The sequence below is a fragment of the Hypomesus nipponensis genome, chromosome 11 (assembly GCF_054491055.1).
Source record: "Hypomesus nipponensis isolate SF chromosome 11, ASM5449105v1, whole genome shotgun sequence".
In the NCBI taxonomy this organism is placed as follows: Eukaryota; Metazoa; Chordata; class Actinopteri; order Osmeriformes; family Osmeridae; genus Hypomesus; species Hypomesus nipponensis.
In genome coordinates this window covers 15734322-15761540 of record NC_140371.1, presented here as the reverse complement: position 1 = coordinate 15761540, position 27219 = coordinate 15734322, and the positions used below count along the sequence as shown (strand labels likewise).

Here is a 27219-nt window from a genome sequence, read left to right as displayed (position 1 = left end):
TTGAATTCCAAATGTGCTCTATGAATATATGAATAAAATGTTTCAAAGACATAGTCACATGGACTGCTCAGGAGGTGTGAAATCAGGGTGAAAAGGGACTGATAATGTGACTAGTGGCTTGAGAATGTCTTTTCTTCTATGCGCTAGACATGTTAACATGTTCTGGAACTACCCACAGACTGAAAGGCCGCGATAGACTGGAATCACAAGAAATGGCCGACATCATGGGTTAAAGCTGGGTGGGGAGTCATAAAGGAATGGAACAGCTTCAAAAGTTGTCTTTTCGGATGCTTTTTCCCCCTCCAACATCAAGCGCATTGCAGCAGAGCAGCTGCCCTCTGTGAGGGAGAGAGCAGGTGGGAGAAAGTGGGTCTGTGAACAGGCCATGGTGACTGGGGAGCCTGGGAAGGCCAGAGGCAGCAGTGTTACCATGGAAAAGCTCCTGTGTGTGTGTGTGTGCTTGCCGGCACGCAAGAGTGAGCAAGGGGTAAAATAGAAGAACCTCGAAATAGAGCTGAATTAAAAACAACTCTAAAAAACAAAGGAGATCCAAAGTTCTACCATTGCTTCGTCTTTCTGAAACCCACGCTGTATCCATTGTTCCTTCAATTTGACAACATATGAGGGGGAGGGGGGGGTAAAAGTCCTCCTGTAATGAGCCTATTGTGTCAAAGGCGCTGAGAGGAAGAGGGATGTGATCAGGATGGAGAGGTACAGACGGAGGAGGGGATGGACAGCTCTCATCTGAACTCTAGCTGGAGGGGAAGGGAGGATGCCAATTAGATTGCGTCTAGATTTCCTCCTGTCATTCCTGCTCTAACACTGTAAAACAGCCATCTGCCTCTCTCTAATGAGCCGACCTGAGCCACTGTGGACAATTCAATTCAGTTAAACCCCTTCTGCTGGCCAGCACATGGCACTGAAACAGCCTGGGGTCGCTGCTTTTTACAGCTCTGCAGTGTGCTTATGTGTGCGGCTAAAAAGCTCTGCCTTTGGCATCTAAATAACATCCCTGGCTTAGACAGATGGCAGTATTATAAAGGTACTTTGACAGCCTTTGCAGGTATAGGGCTGATGCTTATGTTAAATGTTGGAGCATTTACCCTCCAGTTCCCTAACTTCCACTGTTCGTCTTCCACTAAACGTCAACAGATTGTGATTAAATGTTATACGTTGAAATTTAACAGATGCCAGCAAACTAAGTTTCTCAATGGCTTTGTGGGGATGTGGTGTGGATGTTGTGTGGCTGTGGTGTGGATGTTGTGTGGCTGTGGTGTGGATGTTGTGTGGATGTTATGTGGCTGTGGTGTGGCTGTTGTGTGGCTGTGTTGTGGATGTTGTGTGGATGTTGTGTGGATGTTGTGTGGCTGTTGTGTGGATGTTGTGTGGCTGTGGTGTGGATGTGTTGTGGATGTTGTGTGGATGTGGTATGGATGTGGTGTGGATGTTGTGTGGATGTGGTGTGGATGTTGTGTGGATGTTGTGTGGATGTTGTGTGGCTGTTGTGTGGATGTTGTGTGGCTGTGGTGTGGTTGTGGTGTGGATGTGGTGTGGATGTTGTGTGGATGTGGTGTGGATGGTGCATCAGTGATAATGTGCTGTGAGTCTTTTCCCTCAGGCTACAGGTTATTTCAAAAATAAGTCCAACAAGACGACATTCAAATTTTTTTCCAGCTATTGTGTGTCAGTTAGGATCAGATATACTATCTGTCTAATGACTGGGACTGAATGTTAATGTTGATATAATGAGTCCAACCTCAGGTGTCCTATCCTACTGAGGACCCACAGTACTATGACCTTTGAACACACGTCAACTTTTAATGAATGTGTAATGAGCATTGAAGATGTCTGTTTGCAATGATTTTCTCCATTCGCTTGAGTGTTACTGGATTAGCTAGTTGTTCCTTTTCAGCCACAGAATGAACTGCGGGTATCTAAACAAGTGACAGTTTCTGCAAACAAACCAAAATGCTAATCAGAAACACTTTCAAAATCCTGAAACCGCAAACGTTCTTTGGGGATAATTGTGTTTGTTATGACTTGGTGATATCAGTCCAAAGTGTTTAACTGCTACACCTTCTCCTTGTTCTGTTTCCTGTCCAGGTGTGCATTGTGCAGAAGAGGGACACAGAGAAGATGTACGCCATGAAGTACATGAACAAGCAGCAGTGCATCGAGAGAGACGAGGTCCGCAACGTCTTTAGAGAGCTTGAGATCCTACAGGAGATTGAACATGTTTTCTTAGTGAACCTCTGGTGACTATCCCCTGTTTTTTCCCCACTTTTTCTACATGTTTTCTAACTGCATGACATGTTTTGAGTTTGTCACTTGAGTTTGTGCATTGGATGTGTAGAATGCATTTGATGTTACTTACTGTCCTTGCACATCTCTATGTTTGAGATAACGCCTCTCACGAGGCATGTCTACTATAAGTGCTTCAGTGTTGTTAAGGATGACAACCATCCTTACAACAGATTTTCTCCCAGGCTGGTTGGAAAACGTGATAAGAATAGCATTTTAAAGTCAAATAGCACTTGATGATTTTCCCATCAGAAATGTTGGATTTTCATTCAGGAGTGGGAGCTCATTTCATTATATTTGATAATTACCTCATAGTGGGATGACTGACATCCCACTAGTCTGTATGTGGGTGAAGGATACCAGCCTTCATTATTTAACCATTCCCACAGTGCGCAGAGGAACATCTCAGATGTAATTAGTTATGCGGCATTGTTCATGGTATATTGCTCTCAAACTATTTTACCTGGCTGCCATTTGTTAGAAATAGCATGCGATGGCCTTCCCAAGTAATGTATTACCTCATCCCTGTGTGACAGTCGTGGGAAAGTCCATCTCTCCTTATACACCTTTTTTGATTGATCCCAAATAGACTGGTCAAGGTACAGTGTTACACAGTTATACTGTATATCCAAGTTTTAAACAAATTCTTGAGCTCTCCACAATTAAAGTTTCATGGGTGTGAAAGTCTTTTGTGTCTAAGAGAAGCTTCCCAACTAGAACATACGGAGGCAGCATTGGTGAGCTAGTTATTGTAGGGCTGCGTATTCTTCACATTAGAACTCCCTGAAGGAGAATTTCTCTGCCAGGTTCTGTTCTAGTTCTGCTATCTGTTCTGCATCCATACAGCCAAGCCACATGAAAGCGCCATTAGAGACCGAGATGGAAGAGAGCATCATTAAGGCACGGTGGACATGAATGTCCAAAGATCATACCCCTCCTCTGGTCTCAGTTCATACTTCAGAAGGCCAAGTGGTCAGCCTTTCTTGCATTACTATGCAGTGAATGAGGAGCAACCACTAAGGCCTGTTCACGACTATACTCAAGGCCAGCACTTTTCAGTCTTAACAGTCTCCTCCACCTTCCATTAGTTCATCGGGTATTCACAGAATGTTTGTTTGAACAAACTCTTTGAATATCATTTTCAGATGGTATCTGTTTCAAAAGGATCCTGCTTTCACGAAACAATCATATGCAAGCTGTCAAATCTGCATGACAAAGAGCATCAAAGCGTGTACGAGGGTTGAAGGGAAGAAGCCATTCTTCCACAGCAGTTTGTCCGCTATTCCCATCAAACTGACCAGATTGGGCGACAGAAAGGAGAGAGCTGGCGAAGCCGGCGTGTTGATGGCCTGTCAACACACAGCTGTTACTGTCTGTCGACTCCGGGGACTACAACAGACAGTGGCTTCATGGAAAGAGCCAGTATGTTTCAACAAAGTCCTCTTTACTTTTCCAAAACGCTGCAGACCCTGTACCTGAGCAGCTGCCGTGCTTGTTTTGTAATACCACCAGTCTGGTCCCCTGCCAAGCCACAAGAGAACGGCTAAAACAGTTTCTAAAATAACTTTCTGGAGCATATCAATCATGCTAGCCTCATTGTGTTGCCTGGCTGCTGCAGCTATTACTGACCAAAAAGCATTTCCCCCCCTCCTGTTGTAATGCAGGGTTCCTACTAGGCCTGTCTGAAGATGATTTTTGGTGGCCTGCTGTGTCTATCATGCTTTTTCTGTGGGGAAAAGGTTTAGTCTTCCACTAGATTAGGAGACAGAGACAAAGACATTCACTGTTGTTGCACTGTGCGGAGAACAACTGGTTTTCATTTCTTGCTTGGCACTCAGTTTATCGACACACTGTATGGACATTACCTGTGTATCCATTGCATGGTTGTCTTTAAAATGTCTTTATTTGAAACCCAACTGACAGCTGGTCGATCAAACAATGACATGAGAAAAATGCGCACTGTTCAGATGGTGTTCCATTACACTGTATAATGAGTTTGATTCTAATTCTAATTGATTCTCTGTTCTGTATGGATGTAGGCTGTACAGCACGATTCCCCTGTAACGTACCAGAGCGTTGCCAATGAACCATGGTCATGTCAAGTGGAGTGTGCTGCATTCTGGCTCTATGAGTTTAGGCAGCACGTTTCATAATTGATGGACGTGAGATGGGCCAGTGGAGGAGTGTAGGAACTGCCTATATTCCCCAATGTAAACATCAGAGGAAGTGGCTCCGTGAGTATGCCCGCTCTGATTAAGTGTTGTAGGAGTACATTGATGCCATGCCAGAAGAGAAGGAGTGAGGGGGAGAGAAAGAAAGAGAGACAGAGAGTCGAACAAGCCGAAGGAGACGTCGACGGAAAGTAATGATTCTTGAAATCACAGGAAAGACGGAAAGTGAGAAGTGGAAGGGAGGGGAAGTGGAAGAAGCAGCTAAGAAGGGATTTGGGCATTGATTCGTTTGTCAAAACACTGAGTTGCAAAGTCTGATAGGCTTTGTGAGTGTTCTCTCTCCCGCTCTCTCTGTTTTTGAAGCCAGGCTTAGCTTTCATTTAGATGTCCTGAATTCTGCAGCTTCCTTTGAAGAGGCTCCATCCATTGCTTCAGAGGAAATTCATTAGAGGGAACCTGGAGAAGCAGCCACTCAAACCCATCACTCAGGAAAAGGCTGCTGGAAACCCGCAGCATGTCAACTTTGCGGCCCACAGTAATTGCTGTGACCATTCACTCGCTGCAGATATGATGTGTAGGAGTGGGATATACTGAAATGGATTACCTTAAAAACATAAGTATCAACTGGGGCTAAGCAAGAAATTCAACCAAATCCTCTTCTAAGCTATTGCAGCCACATGGGGAAAAGTTCAGTCTTCTCTTTCCTACCCGGATCAATCTGTAGTCCTAAATTGGTGGGGTCACATTACTCCGCCTAGACGTACAGTGTTACATGCAGTTAAGTGTGGTTGGGAGTTGCTACTAGCATTAGAGTATAGCCATGAAATTGATCCCCTGTGCTCAACGGTGTAGATCATTATCGGAGCACGGTTCCGCCTTAAGCGTAACATCACAACAAACCGCTCTCAAACACCATCACCCATACTCTCCAAGGACAGCAGGGATCCGCTGAAACATGACCAAATAAGAAGCCCAGCGGCACCATGGGTAAGTGAGGCGAGAAGAGTGAGCTTACATTAGCGCCTTGATGTTTGTTGTCAAAGGAACAGCTGATTTATAGGAGGGATAGGCCTAAAGATGCTTTCAAAGAGATTTTAAGGCCCACCAAACAGAGTGAGTCATCACTTTAGGCCCGCCAAGTGTACTCTTTCCCCTTTCTCCATCCCTTCCTTGAGGGAGATAGAAAGAGAGAGAGAGCCTCCATTAGGAATATTGATTCCTGGACGTGTATGGAACAATCCTGTAGGAGACAGAGAGATGAATTCGACTTTTACCCCCCAACCCAGACCTCATGACAAACGAACCCTGTGTGGGACTTTTGTCTCTGTTGACGTTTATAACAGATGGAATTAGACCGGATGTGTTCTCTGAGGGCTGGGATTTTGTTGTACGCCATTAGGCCTACCCACCAGAGATACTCTTTCATGGACACGGAACACCTTAGGACTGCGGAACCTTCCAGAAGATCGTTCAAGTGCACAGCTTCCTAGAGGACGTCCCTTTGAAGTTCACCTTGTGAAACCAGGACAGTCAAGCTGTGTGTGTCTGTGTGACCAGCTGTGATACTGCAGGGCTAGAGAAAGTGCTCTCACATTGCATTGGTAGAGAACCCTCAGAGGAATGTATCTAGGTGTCATGTGACAAGAGTCAGTCGGCCTGGCTAATCCAAGCTGTCTATACCACTATCTAGGCCAAAGGAATGTTACAATTCAAATGTTGTCTCACTTTATTTCTCAATCTCTTTCTCTGCCGTTCCCTCATTCTGACTGTTTTCTACCCTTTCTTTCTTTAAATTCTTTCTTTCAATTCTTTCTTTCTTTCTCCTTCCTCTGTTTCCCTCATTTGTCACCATGGCCTGATTATTTCAGCTCCTCGGACTTTTTCCAGCCTGTTAACCTTCGTCTGTGCTTTGACTGTCCCAGCCTATTCCCTAAGCAAACCATACCACCCTAGCCCCAGGCCAGGCAAGCAGGCTTTCAGCCAGATCCCAATGCAAACTCTTGACCGTTCTCAAAAGACTGATCTTCTTAGTAATAGCATTATGCATTTGGCTGAGGACAGTTTACCAGAGAATACAAGAGAAGAACCTGCAGTCTTAATGTTGAATTTCACTTCTGCATTCTTCCTGACTTAGGATTGTCACACCAATTTGTCATTCTGTGTTAAGGCCCCTCTTTGAAGAGAGAAATGTTTTCATATCCTCTAAGATGTCCAATAGACTGCTTATATCCCTTGAATTTCAATCTTCTCCTAATAGCCAGCACTGTGGTTAGAGAAAGTGCTCCCTCCTTCCAAAAACACACTTTTTCACTTTCTCTTGTGTCCTTGGCAGTAACTCCGAAGGTGACAAATGCTGTCATTCTCCAAGCTTTCATACGCCTCACTTGTCAACCCACGGCTTACATTTACCTGTCACCCATTGGAAGGGAGGAGGAAGGTGACAGTAACAGCAGCAATGATCTCACTCAGGGCCTAGGGAATACTCCGGAACACTGCGATCACTCCGGCGCTGGCCGGCAGCGAGGACACAGACTCTCCATCAACTGATAGCGAAGATCAGAGGGTGACAAGGAGGTGATAAGAAGGTGACAATAAGCAACCGGCAGACGGCAACCAAAGATCTCAGCTCTAGCCATCTGCCGGCCATCCCTGTTTGGAGTGGGGCCCAAAGTAGGGGCCAGGTCAGGTTTGTTAGCTTGGTCTAATGGATTTTGGAGTGCTGTCATATCATATTGACCAGCTGCCACTAGACTGTCCCTCTGCATCAGCTGGCCCCTGATCAGAAGAAACGCAGGGTCCTGCTGTGAAGCCTGAACTAGCTTACTTTGAATAAGCTTCCATTTTTACTCATCCCTAGATGTTAATGCAATGTTACACCATTGGTATAGTGTGAAGATTCCAGTCAGTGTCAAACATGGCTGTGTCAGTTACTCATCAGAACACAATCCTGCCCGCAAACCTCTTGGACCATAACATCACCATACGTGTGTTTCAGTAACAAAACCAAAAAGTAATCTGTTTTTCGCGTCTGGCTATCGTGTCTGAACAATCAGATCCCTTTCATCCAGTGATCTGGGTGTTCTTTTTGCGGTGAGATCAGATAGTGCTGTGAATGTCACTCAGCTCAGCAGAACCAAAGTCTCGACCCGATAGAACGATTTTTCCGTCTGCTCTAAACACCCTGTTCCTTTTCTAGCTTATGGAGAGCAAGAAATAGAAACTGGAGAGGGCCAATCAAAATGCCCCCTGAGTACTGCCGGGGCTAAGCCTACAGACACAGAGATCAGATGAGGAAATCTGCTCAGATGAAGAAAAAACATAATAACGCTGCAATAAAAGGGCTGTGATGGAAAAACTAAGAAGTCTCCAAGTAGCAGAGATATTAACCTGAGTTTGGTAGAAGAATTCACAAGGGGGTCAGCTAGTTATCTTTGTGTATCGAGAGCCAAGGTGTGTGGGAAGAATGTTGTGAAATAAACTTTGGATTTCACAGTTAGATGTGTTGGATTTCTATAGGGCAAGGATTATTCTGCATCCCAGGATATTATGTTTTTTTCTTGTCAGTAGAGAGATCCCAATCTAGCAAAGAAATCCCAATCTAGACCATTAACTGGCTGTGTTTTAATTTGATGTGCGTGATTAGTAAGCCTGATTGACAAGGATCTCTAGCCATCCACCAGTCATCTTCAATTAAGACACATCAATCACTGACGCTCTATTCTAGCTTTAATTTGGCAATCACTCTCCGTGTTCACTCCAACAAATGGCAGCTCATTAAGATAATGATCAGTGTACAAAAGTCTCCCACTGTGCTTAATTTAAGCATACAAGCCTGCCAGTGACTGCACACACCAATATGAATATTTATACTTGTGTACATATTCACTATATGTGGTACAAGGTCCTCTGCCATCTCCTCTGAAATAGATTGAAGTGTGCGTGTGTGTGTGTGCGTTCTTGCATGCGTGTCTGAGCCGACGTAAGCACCAATGTGTGTTTGGGAAACTGAGCCCATTGGCCCCTGTCTCCAGGTACTCGTTCCAGGATGAGGAGGACATGTTCATGGTGGTGGACCTGCTGCTGGGAGGAGACCTGCGCTACCACCTGCAGCAGAACGTCCAGTTCAACGAGGACGCAGTCAAGCTCTACCTGTGTGAGATGACTCTGGCCTTGGACTACCTGCAGAGCCAAAACATCATCCACAGGTAAGGCTGAGTCCCTAGACTGACTCATCCATAGTTATCGGCCGTACACGAGGTAACTGAGGTGGCTTGGTGAACCACGGAACAGTATTCTCAGACTGACTCATCAAGCTCAAACTTCAGCTCCAAAAGCTAGTACAGGTTTTGTGCCACTGTAACTGACGTGGTTGCTCCACCACATGGCCGATGTTCACCCTCACCTGGGATCAAACCCGCCACCTCTGACTCATCAAGCGCAACCACTACTAGCTACACCAACAAAAAGCTAGCAATTTGCTGGCGCGGGTGGCCTGTACACATACCTGAAGAGGGAGTTTAACCAATCAACACCGGCTACTGCAGCATCAATATCTCAACGTGGAATGCTAACTTCCTCAGTAGACTGTGGACAGAATATCATACACCAGGGTAAGATGAAGTCATCCTTTCATCATCCATTTAAGAACACGGCATGTGTCAACCTCAAGTTCACATTGACATCTCCCAGATGATGCCTCAAGGTTGTGTTTTGTGCTTTGCGTTGTCAAGGTCTTAGCCAATGTGCAATCAGCATATAAACTAACACAAATTTCTCCAGTAGGCACTCAAGCTTTTTAGGTGACTTGTGAGTACAATGATTTGTGTTTCTCAGGCCAGAACACAGAATTTATATTGAATACTAAAAGGAATGTATCTGTGCTTCTATCTGGTGGAGTCACCTTGCGGGATGTTTTGTGCATGCTGGGTATATACGCTGGTTATATACGTTCCTATACGCTCCTGTAGCTATATTGTCTTTTCAATGGTAAATCAGATCATTAGGATTCCTATACAGTACATTTGCCTACTGTAAGTAAAGTTGCAAACAGGAACCCATCCTGCTTCCCCCTCATACCCACCCTGCTTCCCCCTCATACCCACCCTGCTTCCCCCCATACCCACCCTGCTTCCCCTCATACCCATCCTGCTTCCCCCTCATACCCACCCTGCTTCCCCCTCATACCCACCCTGCTTCCCCCTCATACCCACCCTGCTTCACCTCATACCCACCCTGCTTCCCCCTCATACCCACCCTGCTTCCCCTCATACCCACCCTGCTTCCCCCTCATACCCATCCTGCTTCCCCCTCATACCCACCCTGCTTCCCCCTCATACCCACCCTGCTTCCCCCCATACCCATCCTGCTTCCCCCCATACCCATCCTGCTTCCCCTGCTACACTGATTGTACATCACTTTGGACAACAGCTTGAATGTGCTCTATACGTAGACGTGACTTTGTAAGTTAGTAAGTCCTAGTAACACATCAGTGTTAATAAGCATATTATAATGGCCCTATTAACTTACACTTATTTCATCTTACGATTACAGTACATTTAGTCATTTAGCAGATGCTCTTATCCAGAGCGACTTACAGTAACTACAGGGATTTTCCCCCCGAGGCCAGTAGTGTCTTGCCCAAGGACACAACGTCATTTAATTAACTAGTACATAGTCTTATTAATGCATATTAATGTTAACAAGCAGCTTATTTACTAACACTGCTCCAAGCACTTGGCTCAGTGTTCCTTTACCTACCCTGCTCCAGAAACAGCAACAGTACCCCCCACCAGCTCCTCAGAGATGGATGGTCTGGGTAGGGGTGGGGTGAATGATTCATCATCACCCTACTCTCATCAGACTTCCCTGTTCCCCTAGGCAGAGAGAGAGAGAGAGAGAGAGAGAGAGAGAGAGAGAGAGAGAGAGAGAGAGAGAGAGAGAGAGAGAGAGAGAGAGAGAGAGAGAGAGAGAGAGAGAGAGAGAGAGAGAGAGAGAGAGAGAAATGGGGAACCCTGCATCCCTCTCCTGGCTGACAGGGTCTGCCCCGGGGCGACTGGAGGCTAACAGCACAGTATAGGACCCTGGGCTGGCAGTTTGATGTTGAATCTAATATGTGAGGTCCCTGAAGCAGAGCCTCAAAGCTGAACTAGCTAATATGGTGGCTTGGCCGTGTGGCTGCACTGTAAATGTAGTCTGTGTGGTTTGTTAGCTGGGCTTGCTATAGATGGGGGTTGTACTGAAGTTGATCCGACTAGGGAATGAATAGGGCTGTGTATGTTTAGAGCTTTGTTATGTGTATGTGCTCAATAGTAGAGTATCAGTGCACCTGGGTATTCCACTTGTGTTTGTACAGTTTTGCCTATTTGAGCTAGTCCTCATATTTGTGTTGCCGTAACTGTTACCATATCAATCACCCTTATGGTGCGATGACTTGCAGTCAAGAGCTGTTGTGGGAATGTGCTGAGCACAGTGGTAAGTGTCTGTGCTGTAAATGAAAGTGCCGGCTCCCAGTAGACCGCAAACTCAACTCACAGATGGCCTAAAAAGTGTTTTAACCTTATTCCAAAAGCTCATTTGGGCAAATTGCTTCCCTTAAGTGAAAATAGACTCAACCCAAGTGTGTGTGCCTGCATGTGTGTGTGTATGAGAAGGAGAGAGAGACAGAGAGAGAGAGAGAGAGAGAGAGAGAGAGAGAGAGAGAGAGAGAGAGAGAGAGAGAGAGAGAGAGAGAGAAAGAGAGAGACAGAGACAGAGACAGAGACAGAGAGACAGAGACAGAGACAGAGACAGAGACAGAGACAGAGAGACAAAGAGTGTACTGTATCTTCATGTAGTCTAAGAATCAGTGTCCATTGTCTGTGAATGTCTGTGAAATTCAACCAGGGACAGACTCCCATCTGCACATTTAACAGTTCAGATTCATTTTTTACTGTCCTTGTCAAACTGATAAATGTTTTAATCTAAACACCAATGCAGTCAATTGGAAAGATTAAGTCATATTGTTCAAGCCGGTCCCCTTGTGTTTTAAGCCCTGTCTTCCCCAGCATCAGACGCTCTCCCTCTGAAACAACTGTCTGCTGCAGGACTTCTAATCCAGTCCCTGGGTATCTCTCACCCTCTCCGGCTCTACAATTTGGTTCTACACCGTGGGTTTTTGACAGGAGAATACTATACAATTATTTTGTTGCACCAACTGGGGAAGAAGGGTCTCCTAGCAACTGTCTGCTACCACCATGCCCGAGGAGGTAAAATTAGTGAAGAAAAGGAAGAAAAGTCCTCAAAGAACAAGGGCCTCTCTCTCTCTTTTCTGGCTCCTCACTTCTTCTGTACCGGAGATGAATGTGACGCAGGAAATGGATTTCTCTTTGCTCAGCGGTTGTGTTAGCTGTGCTAGCTCCAACTTGTCAGTGAGGCTCTGCAGCTGGACGTGTCCACACACAGGAAACCCAATTTGACATGCAGTATCCTCTTGGCGCTACCCATTACTGTGTATTTACAGAAATAAAGTGTTTATACATGAAATAGAGTTTTTTTTTAAAGATACAACTATAGGATGGTAGCGGTGAAGAACCTTTGCTACTACTGCAGTGATAGCCACTCGGAATACATTTCAATGAACTCTCAGGGAAAATAATCCTTAATTAGGAAGCATGGGCAGTCATTGCCCTTGGGAGCTTCCTCTAGCATCTACTGCTACATGGAGCTGTGTGGACTAAGTGTATTATTCACACACTATCACACCACGCTGCATAATGAAAAAAGCTGTGTGGGCTATGTTAATTGGCCAAGCAGGTTGGTGGGGATGTGCTATGTGAAGAAAGACACGAGTGTACACACACACACACACAAACACTTCTGTTTCACGTGCATGTTGTGTTGTATGCACAGCAAACACAGATACCACATGCACTCAGCCTGCTTGGATGTTTGACAGACTTGCACATGTGCTGTCAAATACGCATGGATATACAGATACCCAGACCTGGGCATACTGTGGGGAAAAGCTTTTGAAAAGAACCACTGCAGGATTACATTTTGTGTTGGTTTCGTCTATGAGATGCGTAGCATTTGGTGAGCGTTCAAAGTCCTCTCTTTGTCTCTCTTTGTCCCTCTCTCTCCAACAGGGATGTGAAGCCTGACAACATCCTGTTGGATGAGCAAGGTAAGGAGCAGGGCCGCCTTTAAGCCTTTTTACGTTTGAAATGCAAACCCCCTTTTGTGCGTACACCGTATATCCCCACACACAGTGTTAGTCTGTCAGGGATGAGGAATGAGAAGGAAGATGAGGGAGAGGGGAAGAGAGGGAGCGCGAGGAAGAGAGACGACATGCTGTGAAGTGAGCGGGGGAGGAGAACGGGTCCAAGGTGACACGTAGGACACAGAGAGATGACCCCGCAGGCTGACCAGGATTAGCACAGTAGCGGAAGATACCGAATCTGTGTCGGATAGCAAGGTCGCAGGGGCACCCTGGTCTCCCTCAAATCAGATGTTGGAGACGTCAAATCAAATGAACCCGACCCACCGCCTCAAGCTAATACGATATATCAAAGACTGCACATGTTCTCATCCATTTTTGGTTTTCTTTTTGAACTGACTGTTATTTCGAAATGTTCTCCTCTCAGGTCATGCCCACCTGACAGATTTCAACATTGCCACGATAATCAAGAATGGCGAGAGAGCAACAGCCTTAGCTGGAACCAAGCCTTATATGGGTAAGATGAAGTCTATCTCAAACATTGAAAGGATTTCACTGGTTTTACTTGTGGGTCATTGATTCATTCTTGTTTATTGACTGTTTCCTTATTTCTTTCCTTCTTTTTAAAATCTCTTCTCAGCCCCAGAGATTTTTCAGTCCTTTGTCAGTGGAGGCACAGGCTATGCCTTTGAGGTAGACTGGTGGTCACTAGGGGTTACGGTCTTCGAAGTGATGCGTGGATGGGTAAGGCATAATGGGAGAGGGAGTTGATGTGTTTGCAGCTAAGCTGTTACGGAGCTTTTTCTCACTCTTGTCTGGTTTTCCTCTGTCTTTCTCTCAGAGACCCTACGACATCCATGCCAGTAACTCAGTGGAGTCTCTGATGCAGCTCTTCAGCACAGTCAGCGTGCAGTACAGCCCAGCCTGGCCTAAAGACCTGGTCTCTCTCATGAGGAAGGTGAGCTTGTGCAGAGAGGTGTACGCAGGTGGAGAGGCAATGGATGCTGAGGGAAGGGGCGGGGGTTGGGAGGTAAAAAGGTGTGTAATGGCTGGTCAGAAAGAATGAGAGAGAGAGAACTGCTGACCTGGGTGGGGTACAGGGGGGACAGGGAGAGTGGGAGAGAGAGAGAGGGATAAGGACCGGGGCAGAGGAGGATGGAGAAACAGATGGAGTCTGAGAGACTTCCCGGGGTGTGTGTGTGTTTGTGTCTGTGTGTGTGCCAGTTTACATCTATGTGCCCATGTGTGCGATTGTGTGTGACTTGTCAGAAGATGCTCCAGAGTGATGGCATCGGTCCTTTCCGCTCTGTTGCGAATCGATTAACTATGCCTGAACTCCACAGAGATAGACCAAACCAGGCCTCCGGGGAGACGAATGAGTCAGCTTCAGACATTTTTTGGGTGGTGAGGGGGGGAGAGATGGTTTCCATGACAACAGAACCACATCCCAGCACATCGCATAGTGTTAAGCTGTCCCAAGGTGAACAGCAAACAGCTGTTACTCTATTACAAAGCCATCATAATTGATGCCGCTCAAATAGATTGAGTTTCACCCTCTGACAAATGATCTTGGTCTTGATTTTATCCCTTCTAATCAGTGGAGGGTTTCGATTTTTGGATCCTATTTCTCCCTTGACTGACATAAGAGGGCCCCCTATTGGTGAACATGCCTCGACGATTTACTGTTGTGTTCTAAGTGCTTAAACTAGTTTGATATTTCTTTTTCACTTTTGTTTGTTTAAATATGGAGGAAATTTAAAATATACTTTTAGGCGGAACACAGCATTTATGTGACTGTGACATTTTGCTCTTCTGATGTTGTGCTTGTGTGTTTGTCACAAGTATGGCCTGGAAGCCACAGGTAGGTGTAGGTGACATTGGCTGTTTTTGTAATGTGTGTGTCTTAGTTGCTGACGGTGAACCCCGAGCACCGTTTCTCCAGCCTGTCTCACATGCAGACAGCACCCTACCTCGCTGACGTAAACTGGGACGCCGTGTACGAGAAGAAGATGGATGCTGGCTTTGTCCCCAACGTGAGTGGGAACCATCTAGAACACACTCACGCATGCACACACATAAAGCCATATAACATACTTTATGTGCACTGCTGACTCAATAACACCCAGTTATGCTAAGCAGAAGCCAGCAGAGCGGGCGTGGGCAGCAGGAGGGTGATACAGGAGAGACAGGGAAGGGGATGTTAAGCTCCTGAAAACACATCAGGATTGGAGCCACACTTGTTGTAGAAGGTGACATACTATAGACAAGTTTGCAACACAACAGACAACGTGTCTTAGCAGTAAGCCAAAATACTTTTATCACCTTCCTTGGCCTCAAGCACATAGACTGAGGCTGTGTGTGTGTGTGTGTGTGTGTGTGTTTGTGTGTGTGTGTGCGTGTGTGGACAGTTCTGATGCAATTATCAGGGCAGTGGTGTCTAGTGCAGGATAGTGATCAGATTAATAAGGCTGAATGAGAGAGCGAGAGAAAGAGGGAGATAGGGTTACTATCGGTCACATCAGACAGACATGACCACACACAGACAAACATCCTATGGACTGACTATGCCAACTAACTTAATCAAAAGCTGAATTCTGTGGGCTACTTAATGTACAGTGTAATAGATATAATGTTACGTTTATATACGTTTATATATACGCTCATATGTGCAGGTAAGTGTGTTGTATCTCAAGGAAGGGAATAGTACCATGTCATGCATGTTAATTAAGTCGAAAATTTTCGATTTGGGGTGTGTGTGTGCCAGGATGCGTGCATGCACATGTGTGTGTGTGCCTAATGAAGCATACCTGCGCCTCAAACGTCACCGTGTGTGTCTGTGCCTCCTGCAGAAAGGTCGTCTCCACTGCGACCCCACCTTCGAGCTGGAGGAGATGATCCTCGAGTCTCGGCCTCTCCACAAGAAGAAGAAGAGACTGGCCAAGAACAGGTCCAGAGACAACAGCAAGGATTCCCAGTCTGTGAGTGTCCCAGCACCTCTAGGGGTCCCTCTCAGTCAGCCACCTTTATTGGTCATGCACCGTTACCAATGAGCATTTACGGGGCGTTTAGGAGAACTTGACTGAAAATCAGGCTCTGGTCTTTTCTGACTTTACTGTCTGTAGTTTGTTTACTGTTCAACACAGAGCACATGCTATAGCCATTACAGCACACTCTGTTCCTCAGCTGAGATTCCCCTCCCTCCTAGCACCACTCCTTGCACCTAGCACACAGCCACTTTGCTACTTTGAGATTCCTTGTCCAAACCATCTTACTATCTCTGATTGCAACTTTATTTACCATGGGTTTCAGACAACCCATCAATATTTATGAGATCTGACAAGTTTCCATCAGCTCAAGCCAATCATTATCATCTCTTGGTTATTAAAGTCGACCTTCCCTGTGTTATCGAGATCGGATCTCTCTGTGATATGAGAGGGTAAGGCTTGTATCTCTAACAATAGCTGGTGCACTTCTCCAGGCTTGAAAAGTGTGTGTGTGTGTGTGTGTGTGTGTGTGTGTATGTTTGGAGGGGGGAGACTGGGTTATTACCTAAATGATTAAATTATGAAGCCTTCAGTAGTGTTGTCATGCCCCCAAGTGCTTTTGGAAATATGAGGTTCTATTTTCGGCCCACGCCAAACATCCAATTTGAAGGAAAAGCACACAAACAGATCAGAGTCGTGATTTCAAAGGGGGTAACACAGGGCCATTTGTCACGCGTCAGGTCATGTTGTTGAGTGACTGAGGTGATGATTGATCTGTGGTGAGTGTCGGCGTAATGATGACTCTCCCCCTCCTCCTCTCCACAGGAGAACGAGTATCTACAGGAGTGCCTTGAAGTGGTGCAGCAAGAGTTCATGATCTTCAACCGGGAGAAGTAAGAGCCCCCCATCAGCTGCGACAAAACCGAGAGGAACAAGGAACAAAACATATTATGTTGTTCTACATTTCTATAACCAACCTCAGAAACCAAATGCTTCATTAGATCGAATGAGATTGTTTGCGACGGTGGCCCTAGTCTTATTGTTGCCTGATGTCATTTGAAGCGAGTTCTAGTTGTAAAATACTAAATGTCTGAAGCCAATAACCATCTCATAGCTGGTATCTGTCTACTTCCTCAATTGACAGCGACCTCCCACTTCCAAACAATTGAGATATGTAAATTGTAGATAAATTGACTTATATTGTAGGACTTATCTATTGTTTATGCCAGTATGAAGAGCACTCATCATAGGGTTAGAGTGCTGAAGCTCATAAGACTTGGAATATGGGTCTGCTCTTCTATCCAGAATATTGGTTCAGCGCTGCTCTAAATTATTACCTCATTTATTATTTACCAGTGTCTGCCATTGCTGCGTGCTTTGGAAGCCATCCTGCATGGCAAATGGAGTTTCCTTATTGCTGTAATTAATGGATTTTCCAGATTTCTATTTATATGACTGGGTTCAGCCGTAATTTGTGGACCTCATGGTATAGCAGACTCAGACTCCCATTTTGAATCACCCTCACATTTTCTCTCCGCCTCTGTTTGTCTGATTCTGTCTGTTTCTCTCTCTCTTTCTTTCTTTGTTTTTGTGCGTGCGTGCATGTGGGTCCACCTGCGTCTCAGGTTGAAAAGGGGCCCTGAGGAAGGCCAGTCCGAGGGTGCCGAGTGCGAGGGTGTTGCCCAAGCAGGGGGAGACGATGCCAGTGGCGATGGGGAGGCCGAGGGGGGAACAGAGGACGACGAACCCGAGCCAGACCCCGAACCCGAGCCTGAGTCCTCCTCCAAACTGAGCATGTGCGGCTCTGTCTGCTCATCACCCGGCAGCTGCTAGCACCACAGTGCCCCCCTGTGGTGTCTCAGGCTACTACGCGTGTGTGTGTTTGTGCACCCGTGAGTGTATGTGTGTGTGTGCAACATGCCTATAGATACTCAAACCTTTCCTACTTAGCCATGACTGCAAGAACGCACAGCAGGAGCCAAAATAGCTCCCCTATATTCCCCTCTGTAGCATCGACCAGTGAAAAAGCACGTGTGGCACCACAGCCCCCAGCAGGCTCCAGACAGGCTCCACCCACCATGCCCCCTCAGTTCTATGCAACCAACAGTATAGCATGATTGGTAATGAGTAGTCTCATTGTCCAGAGGCCATGATCACAAGCCACTGTTCCAAGAGCATGACGACACAGAGAGCAATAGGAGCCCTGTTATGGGAGCGGTGTTGATTTTAGCAGAGGAGAAGAAGGCTCAGCCTGGTGTTGATGTATCTCCCAGGGCAAACTCAGACAGTGATGTTGAATTATTCAGTAGAGTCAGGCACTTTTCTCTTTCTTTGCCTGCATAGCTCTCTCTCTACGCCCCTCTCTCTCATCACTTTTTTTTCCAACAACAGTATGACAGTTGTTAAGATATCTCAGAATGCCTTTCATATTAACAACCAGTATATCCTTTTTAAGTGTTCACTATTTTGCCAGTATGCCAATACAGTGTTATGCATTGGATATTTTAATTGAGCATTTCCAAGGAGGATATGTGTAGTTTCAGTTGAAGTGAGTGAACCTTTATTGAATAAACGCTTACATTATGGTCCCTCTAGGATAGGGAGGCTTTGTGGGAGAAATTAATCACTTAGACGCATCCAATACTTAACAAACCCACTGGAAGTGGTTTTGATTGTAAATCAATAGTAATTAATCTCCTGGCAATTACGGCTACATGTTCAGTATGCATTTGCTAGTATGTTCTTTTTTCTCCGTAGTGAGTAGTGTTCCAAGTCATTTTTCCAAACCGTATATGATTCGCAGAGATGCTGTAACTTGAAAAGGGAGATGAAAAGAAAAAGATTTCCATCTGGTTGATTTCAGTACCTCAGTGTTGTTCCTCTGACCATGCTTACATGCTCTGAGAACTGTCGCACACAACTTTGTCCCACAAAGGAACCACACAGGATCCACCTCCATCTGTCCGCTTCAAGGACCTCTAAGCAGTGTTACAGTTTTTCGGAGTGGAACGTGTGGAAGATCACCGAAGTCTATTGTTAATCCTAAACAACTCTCTTACGGAAACAGTTGTGGGGCCATGTTGAGTTTGTGTAGCTGTGTAGATACTTTGAGTTCTTTAGTTGATTAGTGATAGTGGTACTTTTAAGGTGGTGCCATTAAATCTCAGCCTGGATATCTGGGAACATGTAGCATAGTCCACCTTAAAAACCCTAAGGCCTGATAAAGTAGAATTGTGTAAATAGCCTAATCTAACTCTCCACAGTTTTATGTGGGACTGCTTACTAAACTACATGTAACTAAACTAACAGTTGTATGAAGCCAAATCTTCATACGGTGTTGTTCTGATCTTATTTCCAAGTGTGCAGGCACATCTTGTAGGCAAATATGCCAAAGCTTTTTTACCATTTGCATAGCCATTTCTAAGGAACTTGAGTGTGTGAATGTATGTTTCTTCTCTGTAGAGTATAGATTCAGTGTTCCTTCTGCGAGTGAAAATCATTTGTATACAATCATTTATTGTTAGTATAAATATACCAAATTCTTTCGGGAATAGTAAAATACCATTAGATTATATATTTGAACGAAGATGCCTCTGAAAGGAAACATTATGAGGCAGTTGAGAAACATCTTTAAAACATGATGGGGATATACTTGATTAGTCTCTAACCCTACTCAAACCTTTCTATTTTGCATGTGCTGACCGTATCAACAGCAGGAGTGTGCAAGATCGTGATGCTAGGGTCACAAAGACTGATGTGTGCATGCGCAAGCCACTGGCACTAGCACACCCCAACTTGTATATGGCTTCAATGATTGACATCCAATCACCTTAGCCCCGTCCTGCTTGACTGTCTGTTTGATTTACAAGTTTGCTGAGCAAGATTAGCTCATATATGACTGTATAAATTATTTATTCCCAACGTTTCATTGACAGCATGATATTTCGAGATGATATGCAGTAATTCTGGTATCCAATAGATTGTCTTAATGGTATGTTCCAAGCTGCTTCCTTGCTGAGTGGATGGTAAATTGTCAAGCTGTTGCGCTCAGTGTTCCTGTGGGTAAGTCTAGGTTTATGTGCTTTGGTAGTGTTCGTGTGGCAAAGAATCCATAGGATTTGAGGAATGTTTGTCCTCAGACTACAGATATTGTGAGTAAAAACTCAACCAATACTTGGTCAGACGTCTTAAAACTGTCTACACAATCAGAATAAACTGTTCTAATGGTCAAGTGTGGGTATGTAATTATGTGTCAATAATTTATAAATTGATTATTATTGACAGGATATTTTTAAATGTTGATGATATCAAAGTTACAATACGAAACCATGGCACTGTCCTTTATGTCAGTGATATCAATGCAGTTTCACCATTTCTGATTTGATCATGTTTGCATAAACACCCGAAACTAAGTTGTAAGTACCCATCTTAACATGAATAACATTTCAAAAGGCATCGAGAATAAGCAACAGCACTTTCCCCATCAATTGGTTCACAGTCATTATCCTCACAGCTATAATGTCCAGCCCTTGTAGAACCATTATGTAATGTAACAGTAGTGTTCAGTCGAGAAAACCCTTTCAATAAGAGTCACCCTTCTCTAAAGTGGTTATGTTTTGCCTTATGTTCTGTATTGTAGAAATCTTCGGGAGAATACACTTCCGAGCTGGGGTCCCAGTGAAAGCCTTGTACTGTACTTATTCAAACTGCTCTGTGTATTGAAACATGCTGCTTTAACTGCTTTGATAAATAAAATGAACTCCTCCCAGTAGAATAGACTGACTTGTTTATTATGATGTTCTGTTTTGTGTAGCAAACTACCACAGGAGGGCCACAGTGAGAAACCAGCAGATATAGGTTCATTTGAGACTTGACAACAACACACTGTTTTGAAGATGGTACAGTACACTTGACCTCAAGATGTGTGTCACCCTTGGTGAGAAAATGGTTTAGAGGCTAAGACAAGCAAAAGGAGAAGAGTGTTGGAGGATTAGACGAGTGTATTTAAGAATTAGTGTCGAGATCTATCAACTGTACCACCTTGTACATAAGCCTGTGTGCTCTCTAGCAAGGGGCTTGTATTGGTGTACAGGATGTATACAGGACATGCTAGGTCCAATGTAGCGTACAATACAACAGTACAGGTTTGGAACTAAAGTAAAGTGTATTTAAGAGTCTGTCCATGTCAGTTACGCAAATCCTCACTCCTACTTCCTATAAGTTAGTACTCCTATAAGTTACTACTTTCTACACCAACACCAACAGAAGTTCTTGTTCTGTTTCCTGTTTATGGTTGGTTTAGGAGCCTCCTTTCTCTCACTGACCATCCAGGATGTCCACCTCAGGTTTGCCTCTGGTGTCCAGCAGGGGGCTCCACTCCGGGGATTCAATGGCATCCAGCAGAAGAGCCAGCTCTGTCTCCAATTTGCTGACGGTTTCTTCCACACGCTGCAAGAGCACAGAGAGGGGACACTGGGTCAACAGTATGCCACGGGATTTTATGTTCAGGGAGAAACACTGATGGGTCTAGGTGGGATCTAAAATGTCTTCTCTGTAAACGACTCCCATTTCTAGAACTGGCTCTTTCAAATTTGACTTAACCTTCTCGACGACATCCAGTCTGTTATGGAGAGATCCATGTTCCTGACAGGCAGTTGCCCGGACAGTCCTGGGCAGGGAGTTCGACTCAGCAGGTCCTAAAACAGAACGACACAGTTCCAGGGTCATCACATTATTCCATGGCACATTACAAAGCATACCATTCGAGTGCAGTACCATTAAGTCAAACTTTCAGACTCATTTTGATTGTCTTTCTCATACACAAATGTTATCTCTCTTCCATCTCCCATCTCCCTCCCTCCCTCTCTTCCTCCCTCCCTTTAATGTTCACTGCTCACTCCATGTGTTTCCTATTAGCTACCCTCTGCATCTCTGCAGTCAGGCAGTCTGCAAGGCAGCCACTCAGTACACCACAGCCCTGGACCAGGCCTTTGTTTCTGCTGACACAGCACTCCTACAAACTGAACTGGGATCAGATAAGGCCATTTCAGTGACCTTAGAATAAATGAAGAGAAGATGCAGCTGTTCCAGAGACTGTAGTCTAGAGCAATGTCCGCACATTCTCATTCACTGACATCCTTTTAAATGTCTGATGTAGTCAGTGCACACGTGGGTGGAGGACGCTAGCTCTCACGAACCATGAGGTGGTCAGCTGTAACCAAAGTGCTTTTTAATGGCTGTTGGTTGCTGGGTGGAGACTGACTCCATACATTGTTCCACCTATTTCTCTTGACTGTAAAGTTTTTGTGTGGCCAATTATCCTTCCCCTTTGAAGCTCACAGTTTGTTCTCTCTCCCGGCTGAAGCTGGAGGACAGTCATTCCAGAGAGAGGCCAGAATTTGCTCAATGTTTTCCTTCAACTGAATGTTGATTATTTTGTGAACTTGTCAAGGACCGCTTCCTGGCTAAATATGAGGTTACATAAACTTAAAAAAATGCTGTATCGAGTCCTGTATTTTTTCCACTGAATACTTCCACTTCCTGTTTTTACATCATCACAGGACTGGAACACACTTCTCTTCTACCCTCTACATGCCAACAGCCTAAACTCATACTAACAACTACAGAGTAGTCAGAATACAACACACTGTTCATGTAACGGTCCACAGTATCATGATTCATCTCTCTCCGATCCACAGCTGTCCATAGCCTACCTGTCTAGAAGTGCAGTATAAACAGCAGATAAGGAACTTGAGTTGTTCTGAAGGCCTCCTATGGCCCTTCAGTGCCCTGCCAAGAGCAGTGGTGAGTTAGCACCGACTCTGCTGTTTTTATAGATCTATCCCACAGAACCGTTTAATAAGCTCCATTACGCACAGGCCCGTGACATGCCAAATATGTCCATGAGAGGAGCCAAGCAGATCTGCAAATGGACATGAGATAGGAGCTTTGCTTCAGATTTCTCTCAATGAACGTATCAAACACACCAGATGTCAGTTTCAGCTTTTCAGATATTCACAGACAGAGGACTGTCCGTGTGTCCTTTCAGTTTGGGGGTTAGCCTATGAGCTATTTGGCAAAGTTCGATTGCAAGGGAAGCTATTCTTGGAAACTAGGTTTCTCCTAACTGTAAAAACGATCAATTTGTTGCAAGCAGATCAAGTAAAGTGAAAGAAAAATCAATCAGATGATCGATGACCATCCACGTCAACACAGGAAGACCCTTTCTTAAAACGGGAAATCCTTGAATTTTCTGATTCCACTACAGTCTAGCATCTGTAATTGGAGTGAGGTGGTTTGTTGTTGCATGCCAGTATTCCCAATTGTTCTGACTTCTGGTTTGGCCATCACTGTAGAGGGGCACCAAAAGACCACAGACAGTAAACCCTGTCAAGGGAGAGTGTGTGGTGTGTATGCGGAAGGGGGAGGGGGGTCATGGGAATGTGTGTGTGTGTGCGTCTAGGGAGTGTGTGTGCATGTGTGTACATCGTTTGAAAGTGGGGGCGAGAGAGCAGGAAGGAAACTGATGATGATGTGTATGATGAGTGAACAGTCCTGGGTGTTTTATGTCCCAGTTGCAGCAGGGGGGTTAAGACAAATTGACCAGCGCACTCAGAGGAAACAGACCATAGGAAAAAAACACACAGCATCCCACAGATAGGAACACACACAATCCTCCCTGAAAACTGGCCCTTACCGGTAATGCGTAGTTTGTGTGTGTGCGTGGGATTGTTTCTGTGTGTGTGTGTGTGGTTTATGCTGTTACTTGTGTCTTTTGTTGGCCCTGTGTTCGTTCTAATGTTCCACTCTGCAGGAGGGCAGACAGAGAACTCAGTGGGATATGTAATTGAGAAGCTAGCTCGGGCCAAAACATGAGGTCAGGACACCAGTGTTCTCCCCACATGCTCTCTAAATGCTCTGGCCATGGGAAAGACAACACTTCCCTTGTTTTGCCAAATGATCCTGGATCAATATGGTTTTGGGAAACCAGTGTGTGTGTGTGTGTGTGTGTGTGTGTGTGTGTGTGTGTGTGTGTGTGTGTGTGTGTGTGTGCGTGTGTATGTGTGTGTGTGTATGTTCTGCAGTTGGTCATTCCTGCAGTGTGAAGTCATTCACATTTACACACAGGCCTCCTCAAAAGTGATTTCTCAACCCTCCATGATGTTACACAGAGCTGCTTACGTGTGGACAGCCAACATTTTTGTGAGTTTCTCTGAAAGGTTGTTAGTAAGATGGAAATGGCCGAAACTACATGCTTGAGGAAGAGTTTTCATCAAGAAATATTTGATTGTTCTGACAGAGTTACTTGAAGCAATGCAAGAGCTTCAGTACAATAAGAAACAGATGTACTTAGTAGATATGCACATGCACACACACACACACATTTAACACGCATTTTCATCCAACCATCACCCCCGTAAAGTACTCCATACTTTCAGACACGTGTCACACACACACAACATTGGGATGACACTCTTACAGTACATGCAGATTAAAAGCTGCATGCAACTCAGAAAACATATTTAGACTGAAAACAAAAGATATGAGCATTTATAGAGAAGTTGTGACATGGTCACGTACCGATAAAATGTCAACTTGTTTTCAGTCCAACAAAGCTACTCCCAAAACAATCCCCCAATGATGATAAAGCAGACATCTCCATCGCAGACTGCCATCTACTCATGGCTGGTTGACACAAGCCTCCGTGTCCACTGAACTCTCCACCCTGACCTCTGCGTCCTGCCACACCCAAACGTGTCACTTACCTGCCACAGCGAAGCCAATGAGGAGCATGAGGAGTCCAAGGGTGGAGGTGAAGGGGCGGGTCATGGTGGACAGGAAGCCTGGAGTCCAGCTGGAGAGAGAGGGAGCAGAACCTGTAACCTTCGCTAGCACGGATAGAAATAGGTAGAAATAGGTATGACAGAGAGAGGGACAGAGAAGCAGAACTACTTACAATGTTTTCAGTGCTCACAGAATTCCTGATTTAGAACTGGTCTGAAACAAGCTCTTTTCCCCCCTCGCTCTCTCTCACTCTCCTCTGTCAGTCTTTGCCCCACATTCACCCTTTCCGTCTCCCCCTTCTCACTGGGTTGCGCCCAGTTTCCTAATGAAAACATTAAATGCAGAACAAAAGCTCTCTATCTGGGAGGGGGCTGGAGGTGGAGGGAGGGAACGAGAGAAGGAGCGAGGGAGGTAGCAAGAGAGGGAGCGAGGGAGGGACATTCTGGGGTAGGAACAGGACTCTACAGATTCGAGACTGCCTGTTTGCAGTGAACACTGCAAGCCAATAGTAAACCACTGATGAGGAGCAGAAGAATGTCTGTTTGTGAACTGTTTGTAAATTGTTATTGGGATGTGCTGACATAATGCACACGCACACACACATTCACATAAATACTCAGTGTCCAGTCCACACACAAACACCACAGAGACACACACACACACACCAGAGAGTCTTATGTACTACACATGGTTATCTTCAGTAAGCTAGAGTAGTCTTTGGCTTGGTCAGGTGGTCACTGTCTGGCCACTTAAGAAGATCTATGGAGGGTTAAGCACAAGTGAGAAAGTGGGGGAAAAGCAAGTGAAGGGATCAAACAAGGGTTGTAGGAGAAGAGAGAAGTGGGACAGTGGACAGGATGAGCCCTTTGCTCTCCTTGTCCTTGGATCCATGTTACAGTAAATACACAGATAAAGGACAAGAGGAGAGGGATGATAGTTATCTAAGTGGATGATTAAAAAAAGAACACAGAACAGGAGCTTACAGTCCTGTTCTATCTTAAGAACAATGGATGGAGGTGGCTTCTATGCATTAAGTGAAGTTTGTATTCCACATCATATATTCTGTAGGTAATATGATAACAATGTTAGGAATAAATGCAGAAATACACACAAACACATGCCCACGCCTGCACGTACACAAACTTTTCAGACACTGGCCCCCAGCCAGTGTCCATCCTCTGTCACGCTGACCTGCAGTGTCACAGACTGCTTGGCCCTGCAATGGAGAGACAGAGGTGAAGGGATCATCCTGTCACTCTTTCAAACAACCACACACAAATACACACACAGGACAGCATTTTTCCCATGGTCATTCCAGCAACAACATTGGAACTTGGAATGATTTGGGAGAGAGAGAGAGAGAGAGAGAGAGAGAGAGAGAGAGAGAGAGAGAGAGAGAGAGAGAGAGAGAGAGAGAGAGAGAGAGAGAGAGAGAGAGAGAGAGAGAGAGAGAGAGACACCCTAACCCAAACAATAGACAGAGAAGGGGGAGAGACAGAAAGAGGGTTAGGGATAGAAAGGGTTAGAAAGAGGGATATCCTCATCTTCTAACGTCTTCTTAATAATATTATAGTTGAAAGCATTTAGGATGTCCCCATGACCCTCAGCAGTGAGTGACTTTTCTCTTTGTTTTCTCTCCTGGCTCCCTCCCTGGCTATTCTGCCAAGCCAATCCCAAGTATAAGCTACGTAAGAGCCTCATGCCACTAATGTTGTTTAATTGTTCTTAGTATACTTTATAAAGAAGGTGTGCCTACCAGCCAAGATTTAAGTCAAAGTTCACCGTCTAAAAGAGAGTTCACATTGACCTGGTCCTGGATCTAGACATTGAAAAAGTACACACACACATAAGCACACACACACCTGACAGAATGAAAAGGTTTGTGGTCAGTCAATTGATTGCAACAGTCAACAGTTTTAGGAAACGTTCTTCTTTCAGTAGTCTCCAACATTACACAACTGCACATCCTGAAGGACTTTGTTCTCTTAAGTGGGTTAAGTCAAAGACTGAAGTCTAAGGAATAGAGGGGATCACTGACTCGTGTCCATTGGTCTTGTGACTTTGTGGAAGCGCTTAGCGTCCTTGTTAGGTAGGTCAAAGTTCAGAGGTGGGGGAGACTTCTGTCCTATGATCTGCCTCAGGATGTGAGTACTATCTGCATGCTGGATCGTTACCCAACACCTCACCCCCTTGCTTCTGTCTCTTTCTCTCTCTTCCTGTCTGTCTATAGTTTTCTCTCTGGCTCTTGACCCATCCCACAATGTCTCAAGCTGACTCTCTTTTTCTTTCAACCCTCCTCTCTCCCTTTCACCTACTTAACACCCCATCTGCTCCTCCATCCGGTGCAGACCACAGTCTCATCTCCCACCCAGCCTCCCTGTCTGCAGGCTCCTACCTCCACCTTTCAGATCATTGTTCCTTAGATAAACCTTAAGTCTGTAGCTATCCTTTTAGAGCTTCTGATTAGAACACGTCACAGGAGGGGGGGTTTAATCCAGGTCTGCGACCGGAATAGAGCATCTGGGCGGGGCCCCGGGGGCGGGAAGCAGGCTGCTGGTCTGGAGAGCATGTGGCCTGAGTAATCCCTCCTTAAATAGCCCCAACGAGAGAGAGAGCGGTCAGCGCATTGTGACCGTGGGAGCGCTCTGAGTCTGTATCCCTGTATTCCTGTTTTCCACCTTGTGAGGCCTCGTTTGCACAGACCCGGGGAGGACCAGGGGCGAGCGGCAGAGGGACGGTGAGCAGTCTGGGACTAGAGCGGTGCAGTGGAGGTCTGCCAACGACG

The 27219-nt window shown here is 45.4% G+C and overlaps 2 protein-coding genes across 2 annotated transcripts in view; one reads left to right on the top strand and one right to left on the bottom strand.

Annotated features, from left to right (window-relative positions):
* The window catches only part of stk32c (serine/threonine kinase 32C), a 41559-nt gene extending 21145 nt beyond the window's left edge, over positions 1-20414 (top strand). The window contains exons 3-12 of the mRNA XM_084666976.1: positions 2104-2255; positions 8504-8677; positions 12596-12633; positions 13094-13183; positions 13307-13410; positions 13508-13624; positions 14574-14699; positions 15516-15644; positions 16476-16543; positions 17276-20414. Coding sequence (XP_084523102.1) covers positions 2104-2255; positions 8504-8677; positions 12596-12633; positions 13094-13183; positions 13307-13410; positions 13508-13624; positions 14574-14699; positions 15516-15644; positions 16476-16543; positions 17276-17483 — 1206 coding nt within the window. The 3' untranslated portion in view covers positions 17484-20414. The remainder of the gene's footprint in view (positions 1-2103; positions 2256-8503; positions 8678-12595; positions 12634-13093; positions 13184-13306; positions 13411-13507; positions 13625-14573; positions 14700-15515; positions 15645-16475; positions 16544-17275) is intronic.
* A 5-nt stretch (positions 20415-20419) lies between these two features.
* On the bottom strand, positions 20420-24769 carry LOC146268344 (placenta-specific protein 9-like). Its single transcript, XM_084666975.1, has 4 exons — positions 24607-24769; positions 24416-24504; positions 21252-21346; positions 20420-21098 (listed from the first exon to the last, which is right to left on the bottom strand). The coding sequence occupies exons 2-4, from the start codon at positions 24477-24479 to the stop codon at positions 20967-20969; spliced, it is 291 nt and encodes a 96-aa protein (XP_084523101.1). The 5' UTR covers positions 24480-24504; positions 24607-24769; the 3' UTR covers positions 20420-20966.
* Between the last annotated feature and the right edge of the window lie 2450 nt (positions 24770-27219).